Source organism: Melospiza melodia, chromosome 13 (genome assembly GCF_035770615.1).
Source record: "Melospiza melodia melodia isolate bMelMel2 chromosome 13, bMelMel2.pri, whole genome shotgun sequence".
Lineage (NCBI taxonomy): Eukaryota > Metazoa > Chordata > Aves > Passeriformes > Passerellidae > Melospiza > Melospiza melodia.
The window spans coordinates 16,177,992-16,195,379 of NC_086206.1; the positions used below are offsets into that span (position 1 = coordinate 16,177,992).

The window sequence follows — 17,388 nt, forward strand, 5'->3', positions numbered from 1 at the left end:
GATCTCATTCCTAGTGTGGTTTGGGCTCCCTGGAAATAGTAAAACCACAGACAAAAGCTTTGTTTCCCTGTATGAGGAGCACAGCATGGACCAGCATCTGCCTGCACAGGAACACCAGTGGAAAACAAAGGGCACCATGAAGAGCACCCACATAGCCCCCCAAATCCCTGCTGGGAACAACCTGAACACCACAATGCAGGACCCTCTCAGCTCACTGGCATAAGCAGCATTGGCATCACAAAAAAAATACATGTAACATTTTATTTATCAGAGCTGTACAAGTATCCAAAAGTAACATATAAAAATATGGATAGTCAAATGACTTGTAACAAAGGCTGGTGAGACCCAGCAGGGTGGTGTGGTGGCCACAGCACAAGCTGCATCTCCCCAGGAGAACATCCAGCAGTGGCTGCCTGACTGGGTGTGTGTGGAAAAGCATCACCTGGAGCAGTGGCATGAAGAACCCTGGGAGCAGCCACCGTGCCCAGCTTCACTTGCAGGGCATCACTCTGTTGCCACTCATGGCCACGGGGATGAGCAGCCTGCGGTACTCCAGGGGGAGGTGACGCTCTATCAGCACCGTCAGAGGCATCCTGTCTGTCACCAGCCCCTGCCTGGGCCAGAGAGAGCAGGGCAGAAACAAGAGCTGTCAGTGAAATGTGTCTGCACTCAATGCCACAGCAAAGCTTTCTTGCAGTGATGTGTTTGCATTTAAGAGCTGAAATGCTGTGACTGCTCATGACAAACAAAAACTCATGTTTGCAGGCAGCTTCTGAGCTCCTGTGCATGGTGCAATGCAGGACTGCTCACACAGCACAGCAGACAGATCCAGAGGGGTCCTGCAGAGCAGCTCCCACTGTTTACCATGGGGATATTCATCTCTATTGACCAGGACCAAAGTAGAGGCTCATTCTTTATAAATCCACAATCCACCTACCATGGGATAAATTCTACCCTTTGAAGATGTGCACAGAATGATGGGACAGAAGGAAATAGCTCAGTACCCAGATTTGGCATTTGCCAACTGGGCAGGCCATGGAGTTTTCCTGTACACCATTTAGCTGACTGGCCTGAAAAAAATCAGCATCTCCCAGTTTTGTAAAAAGAAAGGAAGTGCAAAATTTTTTCACACTTCCCATGTGGAAGGAACAGAGATGCTGTTCTTATGCATGAGCCAGCAATTCCTGATCTCTTTATGAGGCAGTAACAAGGCATAAAGACACCTAGAACAAGGTGAAACAGCAAGTGCATGGAATTCCCAAACAAGGAACACACTGTGCCTCCTGGCCTATTCATACCCCAGCACCAGGTGGGAAAACAGAATCTCTGCATCAGGACAGCAACAGATTCTTCTTTTTAATCAGCAGCACCAGCTCACCTACAGAGGCCCATGCAAAGCCAGAGTCATCAGCTGTGCCCTGCACTATCCCCCTGGTGACTTTAACATCACATGTGAAACTCTTCCAGTGCAGATTAAGAACAACCACCCAGAGTAAGGACTTTAAATGAAAAGTGGTGGATTGCTTCAGGCCTCACAGAGAGCTTCCAAGCCAAGAATAAATCCCTTGTGTTTTGGTGACAGAACAAAGTAAATCCAGGCAGGAGCTGGGGCAGCTGTGAATGTCCAGAGGACAAAACAGCAGTGAGGCAGCTCTGAGAAGAGCTCTTCAGGCTGCTGTCCAGCAATGTCACTGTTAGGAGAGGCCAGCCCTGCCCACTCAGGCTGGGGGCTGTTTCTCCTGCTTTTAAGAGGAATTGTCAGTTTGGATCCCAAGGATCAGCTTGTGCAGCAGCAGAAGAGCTGTATTTTGTTTGCAAGAGCAACTCACCAAAAAGGACAGCAGGACATGTGAAAATGCTCAGTGTCAGCTGCAGATGATTTTAGCAAAGAGATCACTCGGGGATGCAAACAGTGCAGCCCAGCTTCCCTCTTAGCATTTCTCTACTACTTCTACACATTCTACACAAATCCCTCTCCTCTTGGTCCCTCACTACTACTTCTAGTCCTTCCACCATCACCAAATGGTGCAACCCAAGCCCAGGGATGCCCCCTGGGACAGAAGTGGCCTCACACAGTCAATCCCAGATCCCACACTATGCAAACTCTGCTTGTGGCACATTCTGGCAACAACCAGGTGTTACTGGGCTCTCAAAGCACCACCAAACACGACTGCAGATTGGTAACAACCCTTCCATTACCTTCTCATGAGGACTTCCAGGTCAGCTGCCTCCACTGTCTTCCTCCCTGCATGGTGGCTGTAAGCCTCCAGATCATCACTCAGCTGCTTGAAGTATCTGTCTGAGCTGAGGGGGAAAATCAAAGCAGATCAAAGCTGGTGTGAACACCAGCTACTCACCCCCTTCTGCAGGGAAAGCTGCACCACAGCTGCTCCTTGTGCAGGTCACAGCCTGCCAGGGAAAGCTGGGGGAGAACAAACTCTCCAGCCCATGAACAAAGCTTGGCTTCTCAGCCCAGGCTCCCTGGAACTTCAGTGCCAAGACAGCTGTGAAACAGCTGCACAACCAGAACCCTTCCCAAACTTCTCACAGCTGCAGGAGCAGGGGTTGACACCAGTGACAGAGAAATCAGCACTGAGGCAGATACTGGCTGCTGCAGTGACAGTGCTCAGACAATACACAGATTTTCCTCATGAAAGCCACAAGGTCTAAGGGTGCAAAAAGCTGAGAAACCTGGATTCCAATGGAACACTGCACACCCTCACTGTGCCCAGCATGATGGGCACTGTCCAGAGCCACCCTGCTCATGGAAATTGATACAGACAATCTGTGTGCTACAATTTGTTGGGACAAAACCCAGATGCTCCTGAAAGGCAGCACTGATCAGATACCCACATGGCAATACACAGCACTTTCCACATTTCTGCCCATTTTTATCAAGCCTCCCAAGACTTTTTTCAAGCTGAAGAGAGATGGCTGTCAGCTTGTCAGTAGCACTCTCAACAAGTTTACTTCAGGGGAGAAAAGAAAGGAAAAAACCTTAATAGTAAAAATAATGGAAAGAGCAGTTTGTTGCTACCTACCATTTTTCAACAATTTGGAATGCATCTCTGGTCACTGGCATTTTAGCAAAATGTCTGAATATCTCCTTTATCAAACTCCTGGGTAATTGAGGCTCCCGTGGTTTCTTCTGGGATGTTCTCAATCTCTTTGGAACTGTCTTAGGCTGCAGCAGCTTCAGGGGAGAACTTTGAGGAAAACTGAAAATTCACACATTGAATGAAGGGAGAGGCAGAGGACACCAGGCTGAGTTTGGAGAAACCCTAAGCTGAACTGGAAGGGATAAGAACTACCCTGAGCTCTTCATTCTTTCTCCCTCCCAATTCTTCAAAACTCTCATGGCCACACAGGGCAGTTTGCAAACACTTCATGTGGCATCCTGGCCTTGACAGAAGCAATCCAGGCTCAAGTTGCCTTGATCCCAGAGTGCTCATGTAACACACTGTCAGCAAACTGGAGTTCTCTGCAGTACATGACTGCAGTTTCCACTGCATCCCTGCAATATCCTCTTTAAAGTAGTGTACAAAGTTTGATGCACCTCTGCATCTATGGACAGGGGAAACTGCTCTGCAGGGAATCCTTCTACACTATTAAAAACTTCAGTGGGGGCTTTTTTTTGTGGGTTGTAAGGTTTCCCACCCCTCCATTAAACAAGACTGTAAGTCCTAAAGGAAATTACAATTATTGTCCATTCTAAAATAGGAAAAATTGTAATATGGAACAGTTAAGTGAAATCCATGGATTCACTCATATATAATTGGAAAACAACAGAAAAAATTAGAAGCTCAAGTTAACACAGGCAAAACCCCAGAGAGGGTGTGTGGATCACTTGACTCTCTCCAGTTCCCCCATATGTGGGCAAAAGAATTTTGTCCTCTTGTTTATTGCTTTAATAACAAAGCTCTAAAGTCATGGGCTAGAAGATTCCTCCTGTTCCCTAGGACCCACAGCTAGTGCTTCTGAAGAAACCAAATTTCTAGTCAAGAGACTGCAAGTGTTAACTAATTTGGAGTAATGCAGAGGACAGGTTCACTTTCTGCATCTAAGAGAGCTCCATTTTAGTCAGCACATGGCAACTGCACACAGCTTTAGGCTTCTGCAGTCAATACAAGTATGTACTCCAGGTGATCAGTGTCTTGCCATCTTAACTCCCCCTCTTCTGCAAGGGCCTCTGCATCCCTTACTAGAATCTATGGCTCCAGAGTGGCTTACCAATTGAAAAACTCCTAGGAGTAGTTTTGATGTTTAGCACAAGAAAATATTACAAGAACATTCATTGGAAAGCCTCAAGGCATCAGACCTGCCCTGGAAGAGCACTGACATTCACTCACAGACTTCAGCACTGCTCACTCCCTGTGGCAGCTGCCAGAGCAGCTGGCAAAGCCAGGCTCTGCTCTGCCCCCAGCCCCACCTCTGCCAGGCTGGACAAGGCTTGGGCTTACCTGGGAGCAGAAGGTTTTTCAGGTTTTGCTGACAGCAGGAGGTTGTGGGCTGGAGCTCGGACAAATGTAGGAGTCTTCATGGAAACCTCTGGGAAAAAAGTACTGGAGGAACTGAAGTGTCTTCCCAGAGCTCCTGGAGCAGGCAGTGCTGCCACAGCAGACAGAAACCCAGCCAGCTCCCACGTGGCTGTGCCCCACAGCACCCTGAGCCAGCAGGGCTGCTGCAGTGCCACCCCCCAGCTCCTGTCACACGGGCTGGTGGCTCCCTGTGCTGGCCCTTGGGCTGGCCAGGCTGCAGGGACACACACTCAGGGCCAGGCTGCAGTGGCTGATGGCTGGGTTAATTCAGGTTGCCATAAAGCTGCAGCCTTTTTAACCAGTGAGAACTTCAAAGTCTAGAAGTTACCTCTGTCATCTTGCTAAGCCACTGGCAAATTCTCCAAATACAGAGTCACATTGCAAGGGCCAGACTATAAACCTCTCCCTGTCTGCAGACTTTCATAACTCCCTCCAGGCAAGGCTCCTGTTATCAGCATCTCACCTGCTCTCTGCTATGAACCCACAGCAGTTTCCTCCAAGTCTAATCTGCCTTGTCTTTAACTTCACTCTTGAACTTCTTCACTTCTTAACAAGTGAGAGCAGGACAGAAAACAATATTAACAGAAGTGCTGAGCAGATTCCTTACCTTGACTTTCAGGCTGCTCAGCTTCATCCTCAGCAGCCTCTCCCACTGAACTATCCAAATTTAGCATCATAGCCTGGTCCTGTAGTTCATCTCCTTGTTCATCAGTTTCATCTACTGGAGTCACCTCAGGTTTTTCAAATGAGGAAAAGGCATGAGAGGGCCTGCGCAGACTTTCAGCTCCAATGCCTCTGGTAATCTCACGTTCTAGATTTCCAAAACAGAAAAAATAAAGCACTGAAACAAAGATCTTTGCCTGATTCTGGAGCTTCCACTAGTAAATTTTAATCAAAGATACCTGCTGTAACTATGCACTTCTAAACACTACTGCCAGTACAATTTTGGTTTCCCTTTAAATAAAATGCAGTCTTCCAGCTTAAAATAACAAAATCAGTTTGATATTTCCCCAGTAATTAGCCCAGCTTCCAGAAAACAAAGGAAGTTAAGTGTGTCTCTCAGCACTGATGCCAGCCATGCAGCATGAGAGCACTGTGGCACTACAGAGAGCTGCCAGCATTAGTGTCCTCACCAGTTGAGGGAGAGCTGTGGGCTCCAGTGCTGCCTTCTTCCACTTCCTTTCCTGCTGAAGGAGCCAATTCTGTTTCACCTCTGCTGGCATGTCCTGCAGTTATCTGCAATTCTGCTTTTTCAGCCAGTTTCTTCTCCAAATGTTCAGAATGTCCAGCACTTGCACCATGTTCTGCAGCTAAAATAAGAAATTCTATCATACATCTTACCTACAAAAAAACTCCAACCAGCTACCAGCACACAGTTCAACCATCACTGGAATTATTTGTGATAAATAAACTCAGACATAAGCTGTAAATAAGAAAAGCAAATGCAGTTCCCTTCACAGCTGAGAAATGCCCAACTTTTCCTGTGTTTGCTCCACAGCCACCTAATTAGGGGCCCATCAGATGCCAATGAAAGAATTTTACTTACAGTAAGCAGGGCTCCTCCAGATCTGCCATCTCTATGGCCATTTTCAATTTTGGTGATTGTGTAAAAGACCAATTTCTTTTCCTTTAAATCTAACAATACCTGGAGTTTGTGCTCAGATTCTCCTTCTCATTTCCTTCATTTTTCTGAATAATAATTTTGTAAGAGATATATTCCATTGTGGAGAGAAGAGAGCCTAGAGTGGTTTTAACCATGCAGAATAGGCCTCTGGCATGCAGGATGAGAAATAATACAATGACTTGCTTGTGTTTAAAAACTTGAGCTACTGACTACTTAAGTATTCCTTTTTCCTTTATACTACATATATAGTCCACATATCTGTTACTATGCAGCTCAGTTAAGCAGAAGCCCACACAGGTAATTACTTGGTGAAAACTGGGCACTCTGACATCATGACACACATGACAATGCTGTCACTTGCTGAAGGGTTTGGAAATCTTGGCTGGGTCCAGAACCAAAAGCTGTCAAACTGCACTTTTACCATTCTCTCCAACAACTGGGGGTTTTCGCACTGAAAAGTAAAAGTGTGGCAAGGCCTTGGGACCCCCAAACCCAAGCGAAGGGCACAAGGAAATCTGGCCAAAGGTAGTGCAAAAATCAGTTTTATCCATTTACTAACCAGAATATTGGGCTGCCTACATCAACACAGGGCCTAAAGTGCAGTGCAATATTAAGCAGCTTAGATTAGCCAGATGAGGGCTCTTCATCTTTCCTATGGGAAGCTGAGCAGCAGTACAGATCTGCCAAAACATATGAACCTTGATTCCACTTCCAGTCACAGCCCACTTTTAGAGAGCTTGTCTGGAAATGACCAAGGATTTCTGGTATGTCTTTAATTATTTCCAGCATCTACTGCACAATTAAGTCTTATTTTAATCTGAGTAAAATAAGTTTTATTTTATAAGTCACCTGAAAAACTCTGTTTAAATCAGATTATACTCCATTCCTTTCTACAATGAAAGTACTTCTAATCTTCTTGGAAAATCTTTTCCTGTTCCACTCCATTCTCTGTATTGATCATCTCTTCTTCTGTATCACTTACTTCTAGGTCTTCGATTATATGGGACACAACTTGTCTCAAATGCATGCGGGAAACATTGAGAGTGACTGGGGATCCCAAATGTGTACTTGAACTTTTGGAGGGCAGAGAGGAGTTCCATCTAAACACACCTAGAACAGATCATTAATGTGTCTCCTGACAGCTTTTGGAATTTTCTTTTAACCTTCCTGGTAAATACAAAACCAACCAAGGAGGGAGAAGAAGACACACAGGAAACATTTGTGTGTACTTCAAGTTTAGGGAGTTGGCATCGAACCTTAGGAACCAGTTGGAAAAATCTTTGCAACTGTTTTTCAGCTGACACTGAGGAGCAACCCCACCAGCGGCCTCCTGTGGTAGAGCAGAACTATGTCACCACTGACATCTGACATTAATGCCTTACTAACTCCAACATCTTAAAGATCAGCTCACTCCCCCTCCTCTTCCCCTCATTGGATCCAGTCCCCTATTCCACATCCTCCACACTCTGCATTATCTTTCCCTTTGTCCTAAAAATGCCTGCCATTGGAGCTCTCTGAGCAACTAACCCTTTTCTGTTCATTCCTTCTCTTGTCCTTTCAAAACAACTTTTGCCTGGTCCAAGCAGTATGAGGAAAATACTGTGCTCCCATTTACACAACCAGGACAAGGCCAGGGAAATGAATGCCAAGGAGAGGCACCAGGGGAAAACTGGCAAGCAACAGGAATTGCAAAGCACTGGTACAGAGTGAGCAGGGAGGCAACTGCCTCTGCCCAAAGAGTTTTAAGGCCCTGGAGACAATGGAGAGGTTGGCTGTGACAAATAAGTGACCATACCACAGTGAAGGTCTGGACTAGGAACTTCCAGAGATCCCTTCCAAATCTGTCCACATGCCCTACATGTTATCTCCTTAGTTTTGTGACCAATTTAGGGTGCCCACTTCTGGGGTCCCAGTACAAAGGAGACAAGGACACAGTGGAGAGCCCAGCAAAGGCCCACCAGGACTGAAGCATCTCTCCTAGAAGGAAAGGCTGACAGAGCTGGGACTGCTCAGCCTGGAGAAGAGAAGGCTTAGGGCAGATTTTAACAACATATACAAGTGCCTGAAGGCAGGGTGTAAGGCAGACAGAGCCAGACTCTCCCCAGTGATGCCCAGTGCCAAGAGAAAAGGCAGCTGGCACAGACTGGAACACGGGAGGCTCCATCTGAACATAAGGAAGGCAGTTTGCAGTCAATACCCTTGCAGACTCCTAAGAGCCACTTAAGGTCCTGGGCAACTGCTCTATGTGGCCCTGCCAGGGCAGAGGGGCAGGAAAAAATAACTTTGAGGTCCCTTTCTACCTCAACCACTCTGTGAGTTCAGATAACACCTGCTAAGCCTTAACCCACAGTACTCACTGTAAATCACTTCTTCAGTATCAGAAATCATTGCCACTGGGTTACTCTGCTGGGAGTGATCTTGCTTTTCTTCTCCCTGTTTTGCAGGGGTTTCTGGAGATACATGACTCATTCTGTCAACATGCTCATCATCAAGGCTTGTGCTCTTGGAGTATCTTTGGGTCCTTCCCTGGTTTGTGCTCACACTGGATACCAGGCCCTCCAGCCTTGCTTCCTCTTGATCTGCATCAGAAATTGGGCTCCTCTGTGCTGAAGTTTTTGAATCTGACAGCTGGGGTTCAAGAGCAGACAATTTATTTTGGCTCTCTTCATCCAGCTGGGGCTGAACAAAGAGCTCTGTGCTATTCATCATCATTTCTGCATCACTGGTCAGCATGCTTGTTCGAATCCCAGATGCAGATTGTGAGTCCACAAGATCATTCTGTCCTGTTGAGAAAGTTTTAAAACAAAGTTTGTGTGAAAAACTGTTCAAGGTCACAGGGACACACTATACTATCAGGACTTGTGCAATTCACCATTTGAGTCATTCAACCAAATTTTACTCCTCTTCAACAGATCCAACACTGACACTGTACGACCCCACTTCTGTGCCCACAACTCTCCCTACCAAACAACAGGGGCTTCAGTACTCACAGATGAAGAGAATCCCCAACAATTCCTGTGGTTTAATGACCAAACTGGGCAAAGTACACATTTAGGTGCATAGAATCAAAGGAACTGCCAAGGCAGAACCTCATTCTAATTCTGCCTCCCAAATCCCACTCTATTTCTGTCAATGAGTTAGTAAATTTTAAATTCTAAAATACAGACCATGCTTCAGTAGATGCTTCTAAAAGGCCCTGTAATGTAAGGCCCTGTCTCCCAAAAGAGAAATAACAGCACTAAAGAAACCTTTGCTCTTCAGCAGGTTCTGTTCCACTCTGCCTTCAAAGGCTTGCATGTCAACAGCCCTGCGGGTTTTGGGCCTCCTCAGCAAACCCCTCTTCTCAACGGTGTCTGGGGCCAGCAGGGAACCCACAGACATGCGAAGGGACCTGCAAAAAGGGGGGAAAATTGTCAAAATCAAACACCCCACCTTCCCCCTCAGAGTACATGATGGCTCTAACAGTGACACATTTTGCACAACTAGGAGAAACTTCCCCAAAAAACCCCTGAAGGTTATGAGTCGGTCTTTAAATGAATTGTTTATTTTCATACCATCAGCCAACATCAGGATATGGATGACAGAGATCAGGAAGCAGATTGTTTTAAACCTTCCCTGAGACACTGCAACACTGCAGCTGATTAAAGGGTCAGGAATTTTAAAAATCTTAACATAACAAAAAATAAAAAAGGGGAAAAAAAAAGTTTGATATTAAAGACATACCCTAGATGACAATGGGGTGGTAGGAAGACTTCCCAATAAGTTTAAGAATCTACTTATTATCAATACTCTCAGCAAAGTACAGCTACCAACACACTGTGACTGGTTTAAGAGAGAGCTGACAGCAACACCTGAAGCACAGGAAATGTTTCTCACTGCAGGAGTTTTGCACCCTGAAGACTGACCATGCTCAATGACCTCCTGTCCTTCTCTCCAGGCAACCCCATTAAAAAGGGGGTTCAGAGACAGAAGTACAGAATGCAGCCCCAAAAAGCATCTTGTGTGGCACCCCAGGCAAGGGCTGCAGTGAGAAAGGTGAAATAATGTGCTGATTTTGGCCAGGGTCATTTGCAAAGTACACAGGCAACACCAGAAAGTAAGTGCTTTGACTCACTAAAAAGCTTTTAAAGTCCAGAAAATACTGCATAGAAACAATTGATGTGATAGAACTATGAATAGGCAGGGATAATATTCTAAAGTATATTGTGTACTCATTTACAGAATATTCTAAAGTATACTGGGTACTGATTTACATAATATTCTAAGGTATATTGTCCACCAATTTACTGCTGGAAGCATGAGAATGAAAGGAAAAAAGGAATGATCCAAGCAAGTGAAAAGAGGAGCAACAGTAGCAATACAAACTAGACCAAGCCAGGCACACGGTGCAGAGGCAGTTTCTGAAAATCAAAAGGTGGGTGAGTGCAACACCTGGAAATTCCATCAGCAGAGGGGCAGATGCCTGTGTTATAACACTAACACAGGTCTTGAACACAAACCCAGGCATCTGCACTGCTCCTCACCCCTTCAGATGTGATCACAGCCAGGACAGGCAGAATTTAAGACATTTTAAGTTAAACTCACCGAGTCATAACTGTGCTGTCCAACGCTGACTGAGCTAGAAAAAGTGAATGGCAAATTAGCTGAGAAATTACACACCAGGCTACAGGAACATCCCAATGCATCTCCCTCTTTTCAGAGCCAGCCATGCTACAATCCTCAAACATCATATTTTGGTACAAACAGAATTAGATAATGGGGTCATTTTACCATTTCTTGTCTACATTTCAGAATTGCATATTAGACATAAGCAATTTCTGTAAGGGTAAGAAAGAGATTTCATTTATTTCAATGAAAATTTAACATGGCACATACCCCCAGATTTAATAATTTTAATTTTACCACACTCATAACAAGATGTTAGGTCTTGGTCACAATCACCCTTCAGCAACCCAACCCAAACACATCTGGAGTTTTAGAAACACAGATAACTATTCCACAGACTCTTGATGAAACTGGAACTCAAACCTGTTCTGCTCACAAAGAACTTTATCATTATTTTATATAATTGTAATGGAAAGTATGCAGTTCTTTGTATTTTAAAGGTTCTAGAACTGAGAAGAAGACAGGGTTCCTCTGGAGACACAAAACTCAAAAAGCATCAAGTTGCAAAAGTAGTCAGGAAATTATATACTTGTTATATTTTATATATATATATATATTTATTTATTATTATTATTGTTATGTATAGTTGTGGCAGAGCCTAGAACTTGGCTTTAAAAGGTTTATTTAAAATTTGATAGGATGGGGGCCTTTACTTTCTCCATTTTCCCCTTTGCATGAGATATTGCAATCTGGATTCCAAACCTACAACTGGGCAGCTCCTGACAGCTGAGCTGAGCAGGTGAGAAGCAGCTGACAGCAAATGCAGCTCTGAGTAAGATAATTCTTGACTGCAGCCTTACCTTGGTACTGGGGAAGTCGTCTCTCTGCTGCCCTCTCAAATTCAGAAATGCTGATTTTCCTTCTCTTCTTTTTCATCTTGAACACAGTGATAGATGTGTCCTCAGGAGCAACATCTGGCAGCTGCAATTCCCCCCTGCCAAAACAAACCAAGCTGCAGAGGCATTTCTGATAATCCCACCTGACAAGATGCAGTTCTGATCACTGAAACACAAGTAGAGAAGTCCTGCTCCCCAATCCCACCACAGAAACTGCAGCTATAACAGCAGTGTAATAGAAGTGTAATGAAAGTGTAAATTACAAAAAAAAACCTACTTACATGCTGGAAACCCTCTTAGATGGGACTTCTGAATGAGCTTCTTCTGTGTCTTCATGGTTAGATATCTGAGGTGCCAGTGGTGAAACTTGGGGCTCTGCCAACAAACCACAACATTTCCTTTCCTCAATTCAATACAGCAGAATGTCACATCTACACTACAGGCTGTAAATAACATTTACTAGCAGGTGAAAATAAAGACCTAGTGAAAACTGTGTGGGTTCTGCTCCTGGGAAGGCTGGCAGTGACAAAGCCAGTGGTGACAGGGGGCAGCAGAATAACTCACAGCTGATCCTAAACCCAAAGGCAGCACCAGGATCATGTGCTCAGTCACCAGGGTAAGAAGACCAAGTAAAGAGGGTTTTGAAGAGGATCTTCAAAGCTCTGATTCCACCAGTGCAAAGCCTGGTCTCTCAGGCAGTTGTATTCTGAATTCAGGTGCCCTGAAGTGACTCTGCTACATATATCAGTCATACAACAATCCGATTTCTGTTGTGTATCGGGGAAAGGATAATGGGCCACCAAGGAACAGCCTCTGTTTTCTTAACTTTCCAAAACCATTGTTTTTCTGTTCTCAATTCTCCTGAAAAAAAGAGACTTACGGTTCTGCATGACTCTCTTGAGCATAAGCCGTGGTGTGCCATTTTTGAGATCAGGGAATACTCCCAGTCTCTGCTTTGCCAAGGTGCTCCTGACAGATTTACTCTTATTTTCCACACTCGATCGAGTCTAGAGGGAAATCAAGACACAAGCAATTCAAACTAGTATTTTTATTATTAAAGACCCCAACACCAAAAGCATCCACCACCCATGTTCTAATAACAAGCTAAGCAGGCTGATAAGAAACTTTTCTCCAAATTCCAAAGAGAAATAGCGCGTATTGGCTTTTTGACAACAGTGACACTTCCCGTGTGGATGGGAGACAAATCAGCCCGGGGCATGACCCAGGGGGGTTCCAGCATGAAACCCTCCTATGGAATGATCCAGGGGGGTTCCAGCATGAAACCCTGTGGGATCACCCAGGGGGGTTCCAGCATAAAATCCCGTTCCTGTGGAATCATCCAGGGGAGCTCCAGCACGAAACCCTCCTACGGACGGGATCCTGAGCGGCCTCAGAGCACAGCCGCTACCTAAACTCGCCGAGCGCCTTTGGGTCAGGGCTTTCGGCCCATTTTCCACGATTAAAGGCGAACAAGGGTGAGGGAGCGGCCTCTGCTCCTGCTTCAGAGGCTTCGCTGCTGTCTCAAACGGAGAGAGATCGGGCGGTAAATCCCAACAGCGTCTCTCCTTTCCTCCCTTTTTTCTTTTTTCCTCCCCTCCCGCCCGCCCTTGCAGATCCCTCGGGCACCTGTGCCGCCGCCCGCGCGTTGTGGCCGCTGCGCCTGAGGCCGGGCCTGGCCCGGGGCCGCCCGTCAGCCATGGCGGGCCCGGTAACGGCCGAACGGTTCCCGCCTCCCACCACTTCTCGCGAGACGCGCGCGAGCGCCGGGAGGGGCCGCGGCGCAGTGTGGGGCGGGTAGTTCCGCCGGCGGCGCGGTGCATTGTGGTCCGCGTAGTTCCGGGGCGGCGGCGGCGGCGGCGGCGAGAGGCCGCGCGGGCCTTGTGGGAGCTGTAGTTCGGCGGGGCCGCTCGCCCCGCTCGCCGCGGGTGTCCCCCCGCCCCGCGAGGCCATGCCGGGCTTCACCTGCTGCGTACCGGGCTGCTACAACAACTCGCACCGCGACAAGGCGCTGCACTTCTACACCTTCCCCAAGGACGAGGAGCTGCGGCGCCTCTGGCTCAAGAACGTCTCCCGGGCGGGCGTCAGCGGCTGCTTCAGCACCTTCCAGCCCACCACGGGCCACCGCGTCTGCAGCGAGCACTTCCAGGGCGGCCGCAAGTCCTACCTGGTGCGGGTCCCCACCATCTTCCCGCTGCGCGGCGTCAACGAGCGCAAGGCTCAGCGGGCCCGGCGCCCCCGCCCCGCCGCCGCCGCCGCCGCCGCCCCGCAGGGCCCCGCGGCCGCCGCCGAGGCCCCTGCAGGGGGCGCGGCCGAGGACGTGAAGCCCATCGACCTGACGGTGCAGGTGGAGCTCGGGGCCGCCGCCACCATCGGGCCCAGCCCCGTGCGGCTGCCGGTGCCGGTACCGGCGGCGGCGGCGGCGGGGGAGGAGAGCCCGGTGGAGGGCGGCCCCCCCGATCACTCGTACTCGCTGTCGTCGGGCACCACGTCGGAGGAGCTGCTGAGGAAGCTGAACGAGCAGCGCGACATCATCGCGCTGCTGGAGGTGAAGATGAAGGAGATGAAGGGCAGCATCCGCCGCCTGCGCCTGGCCGAGGCCCAGCTCCGCGAGGAGATCCGCGAGAAGGACCGGCTGCTCCACGCCGCCAGCGCCGGCACCCGCAAGCGCCACGGCCTCTGAGCGCTGCCGGCGCCCGGCCCGGCGCGGGGCTCTCCGTCCCGGAGCCTCCGCCGCCCTCGCTGCGGTGCCGGGCACGGCAGAGATGGGATGGACCGCGGCCCCTCCGTGCCCGGCTCAGCCCACGCCACTGCAGCCCCCGGCCGGGCAAGGCCGTCGGGTTCCCCCGCCTGGACTGGATCAGCTCGGTGCCCAGCGCCGTTATCGCCCCGACGTTGTCTCCGGTGTCACCTCACGCCGGGCCCATCAAACCCGCCGTGTGCGGGGTCGGAACGCGCTGCTCGTAGCGTGGATGGGACCCGAGCCGTCTCTAAGTGGACGTAGGGTATCGGTTTTCAGCAAATAAACTCGCTCTGTGTCAAGTGAGGTAACAGCAACACTACCCTGGAGAAGGCGTGTCCGACTGCCGTGGGCGCTGTCCCCATCGCAGGATGGTCGGTGATGTCGCGTTCACCCTCGTTCAGTGGAGGAAAGCTTTAGAAACCCTCTCAGGGTGATGTGTTCTTCAGTAAATTACTGATGCCATAAAAGACTGCTGTTCCTAGCGTGACAGAACCCCCAGATTAAAGAGTGTTCTTGTACCCGTGTAGTTTCTGCTTTCTCTGCAGTGTGTGTGTATTGGTTACAGATGTCTCCATGCTCTCGACACCAGTAAGGATTACAGTCTGGTACAAGGAACACGGTGGCATTTAACAGCTGTAGTTTATCTCATTGGCTTAAGACTCCCTCTAATGAAATGGAGGCTTTGTAACACATTGGAATTTTAATCCTTGGCTTTCGTTCTGAGATCCAGGATGAAACAGAAGTGACTTTACCTGCAGTGGTTGCAAACCTTTCTTGTCTAATCCTAAACTAGTTGGCATGACTAATAATCTGTACATTAGGCAAGACCATACTAAAACCTGCTTGTGTGTTCTAAACCAAGATTTACGAGTATTGTAACAAATCTATGTGGAATGGCTGTGTAGTTTCTGTTTCTAGCCAGCATCAGTCCCTTCACTTTCTGCAACAGGAAACCAAATCAGCGTTGGCTAGAAAGATGGTGGAGTGAGGGTAGCAAAGCCATGGGTTTGGCTTGGTTATGCACTTCCAGCCTGGCTGGTGGAACACATCCCTCAGCAGTTTGGAGGAGGAGGAGGAAGAGGGGAGTGTGTGGTGCCCCAGCATGGCCCTGTGGCAATGGGCAATGAGGATGGATGTTGAGAACAAAGAGCACTTCACCACAGTGTGCCCACATTCACCTAGGAGGGAAGAATTCCCAGGTGTTCCCTGGCTCTGTGAGATCCTTCTGGAAGCAGAGTGCATTGTGCTCAGTAGATTGGGATGTCACTTTTACTAAATTTTATAGAGGTATTTTCTAAATGTAAAAAGTATCTTTAGTTTGAAATTATGTAATCTTTGTAACACTGGCTAATGTAGCTTTACAACCATCAGCTTCAACACTGTATACAGCCGAACAAAAGGGCACCGTGGGGTTTTGTAGCCGGAGGTTTCTCTGTAGATCCTGAAGCCAGTTCAGCTCCAGGTTGTCAAAGCCTGCTATGTGATGCATGGGTCATTTTTTATTAACGTGTGTGCCAAGTTGGATGGTCATCTGTAAGGATGCTACATGTCTATCCATGTACTAAGTCCTTGCTGTTACTTCAGTTTAATTTATTCTCAATCTGATATGTGGCTCTCCAGCTCTGTGCTGTACTGATTTTTCTGCAAGTCGAGTTAGCGGCGATTTTTTCGTTGGGTTGGTTTGGCTTGTTGTTTTGGGTTTGTTTTTGGTTTCTTTTGTAGGACAAGCAGATACCTGCTCCACCATGGGATCTAACATTTGTGATTGGTCCAGCAGCTCTAGATGCTCCCACCAAGAGAGTAGGCAGCACAACATCCCTCCTTGCAAACGAGGCTGGTTGTGCCTCTGAGCTCGTTCAGAGCGTGCATGTCCTGACAGTCATGGTACTTTTCCTACCATCAGGAGGCACTTCAGGATGTTCAGCCATTTGGCCTTGCTGGACTGGTTACCTGCTGGACTGTTTGACTTCTCCAGGTTACACTGAGGTGCTAACATGCTTAATTTTAATAAAGTATATTTTGTTTTCTTACGTTTCCTGTCTCCTTGTGGTTTATGTGTCTATTTCTGAAAGGTTGTGGCTGTAGCTTTGTCTTTTCTTTTGTAACATCTTTTTTCACTGCCAGCTCCACAGCTGGAACAGCAGGAATATCTTTACATTCGTGTGGGGTGAGGAGGAGGAGTTTGAGCTCAGTTCAGTGTACCACACACCTACCTGCACAGAGGCTGGAACCATCAGTCACAGGGTGCTCTCTGTGCAACCTGGAGGGATTTGAGCAGGGAACCAGGGCTCCTCCCAGCATGACTCTCCTGTCTAATGCCTGGTGGAGGAAGGAGAAGGCATGGCCTCCCATGAACCAGCCTAGTGCAGGGAAGAGCTTGCTTGTACTCTTAGGACTTGTAATTCCACTTGCCAGAGTTCCTGGTTTCAGATTAGCTTAGAGCTATTAGTCTCAAGCAAATGTATGCAGCAAAAACTTTCAGCTGTGCCTCAACCATCCCATTTTTATGTTAAACTGGGATTGTTAAATGCAGTTGCAGGATGGGGAGGTGATGGTGCCACTCTGCTCTGTGCTGGTGCAGCCTCATCTCGAGTTCTGGGAGCAGATTTGGGCACCATAGTACAAGAAGTATCTAAGGCTGTAACAGAGCATCCAAAGGAGGCCGTGAGGATGGTGAAGGGTCTTGAGGGGAAGCCATGTGAGGAGTGGCTTGTTCAGCCTGGAACAAAGGATACTGAGGACAGAGCTCATTGTGGGCTTCAGTTTCCTCAGAAGAGGCACCGGAGGGGCAATGCTGCTGTCTGTGACCAGTGATAGAACCTGAGGGAACGGCTGAAGCTGTGCGTGGGGAGGTTTAGGCTGGATGTTAGGAAAAGGTGCTTCACGCTGCCCGGTGGCCGGGTTTGGAGAAAGCTCCCCAGGGCGGTGTCACAGCAGGGCGGTGTCACAACCGATGGTCTGGGAGAGCTCACGGAACGTTTTCGC

The 17,388-nt window shown here is 48.1% G+C and overlaps 2 protein-coding genes across 3 annotated transcripts; one reads left to right on the forward strand and one right to left on the reverse strand.

Annotated features, from left to right (window-relative positions):
• Positions 1–247: 247 nt before the first annotated feature.
• Positions 248–13,775, reverse strand: CENPT (centromere protein T). Of its 2 annotated transcripts, none has more exons than XM_063168000.1 (13): positions 13,637–13,775; positions 12,544–12,670; positions 11,945–12,038; positions 11,628–11,761; positions 10,747–10,780; positions 9,411–9,553; positions 8,520–8,945; positions 5,672–5,848; positions 5,146–5,349; positions 4,461–4,548; positions 3,042–3,218; positions 2,200–2,304; positions 248–614 (listed from the first exon to the last, which is right to left on the reverse strand). In XM_063168000.1, exons 2-13 carry the CDS (start codon positions 12,566–12,568, stop codon positions 491–493), a joined length of 1,731 nt encoding a protein of 576 aa, XP_063024070.1. In that variant the 5' UTR covers positions 12,569–12,670; positions 13,637–13,775; the 3' UTR covers positions 248–490. The 2 variants fall into 2 exon arrangements, with proteins under 2 accessions (XP_063024070.1, XP_063024069.1); XM_063167999.1 differs by lacking the exon at positions 13,637–13,775 and adding an exon at positions 13,290–13,613.
• THAP11 (THAP domain containing 11) lies at positions 13,612–16,433 on the forward strand. The gene has a single exon (XM_063168001.1). It carries the CDS (start codon positions 13,612–13,614, stop codon positions 14,341–14,343), a length of 732 nt encoding a protein of 243 aa, XP_063024071.1. The 3' UTR covers positions 14,344–16,433.
• Positions 16,434–17,388: the final 955 nt, after the last annotated feature.

What these genes read in the sequence shown, in the direction of transcription:
- THAP11 (XM_063168001.1), top strand. Translation starts at nt 13,612, where the DNA reads ATGCCGGGCTTCACCTGCTGCGTACCGGGCTGCTACAACAACTCGCAC.
- CENPT (XM_063167999.1), bottom strand. Translation starts at nt 13,613, where the DNA reads ATGGCCTCGCGGGGCGGGGGGACACCCGCGGCGAGCGGGGCGAGCGGC. An exon ending in TGAGCAGCCTGAAAGTCAAG is followed by an intron (nt 4,549 to 5,145) that starts GTAAGGAATCTG and finishes CTTTTTTCCCAG; the next exon opens with AGGTTTCCATGAAGACTCCT. An exon ending in CTGGAAGTCCTCATGAGAAG is followed by an intron (nt 615 to 2,199) that starts GTAATGGAAGGG and finishes TCTCTGGCCCAG; the next exon opens with GCAGGGGCTGGTGACAGACA.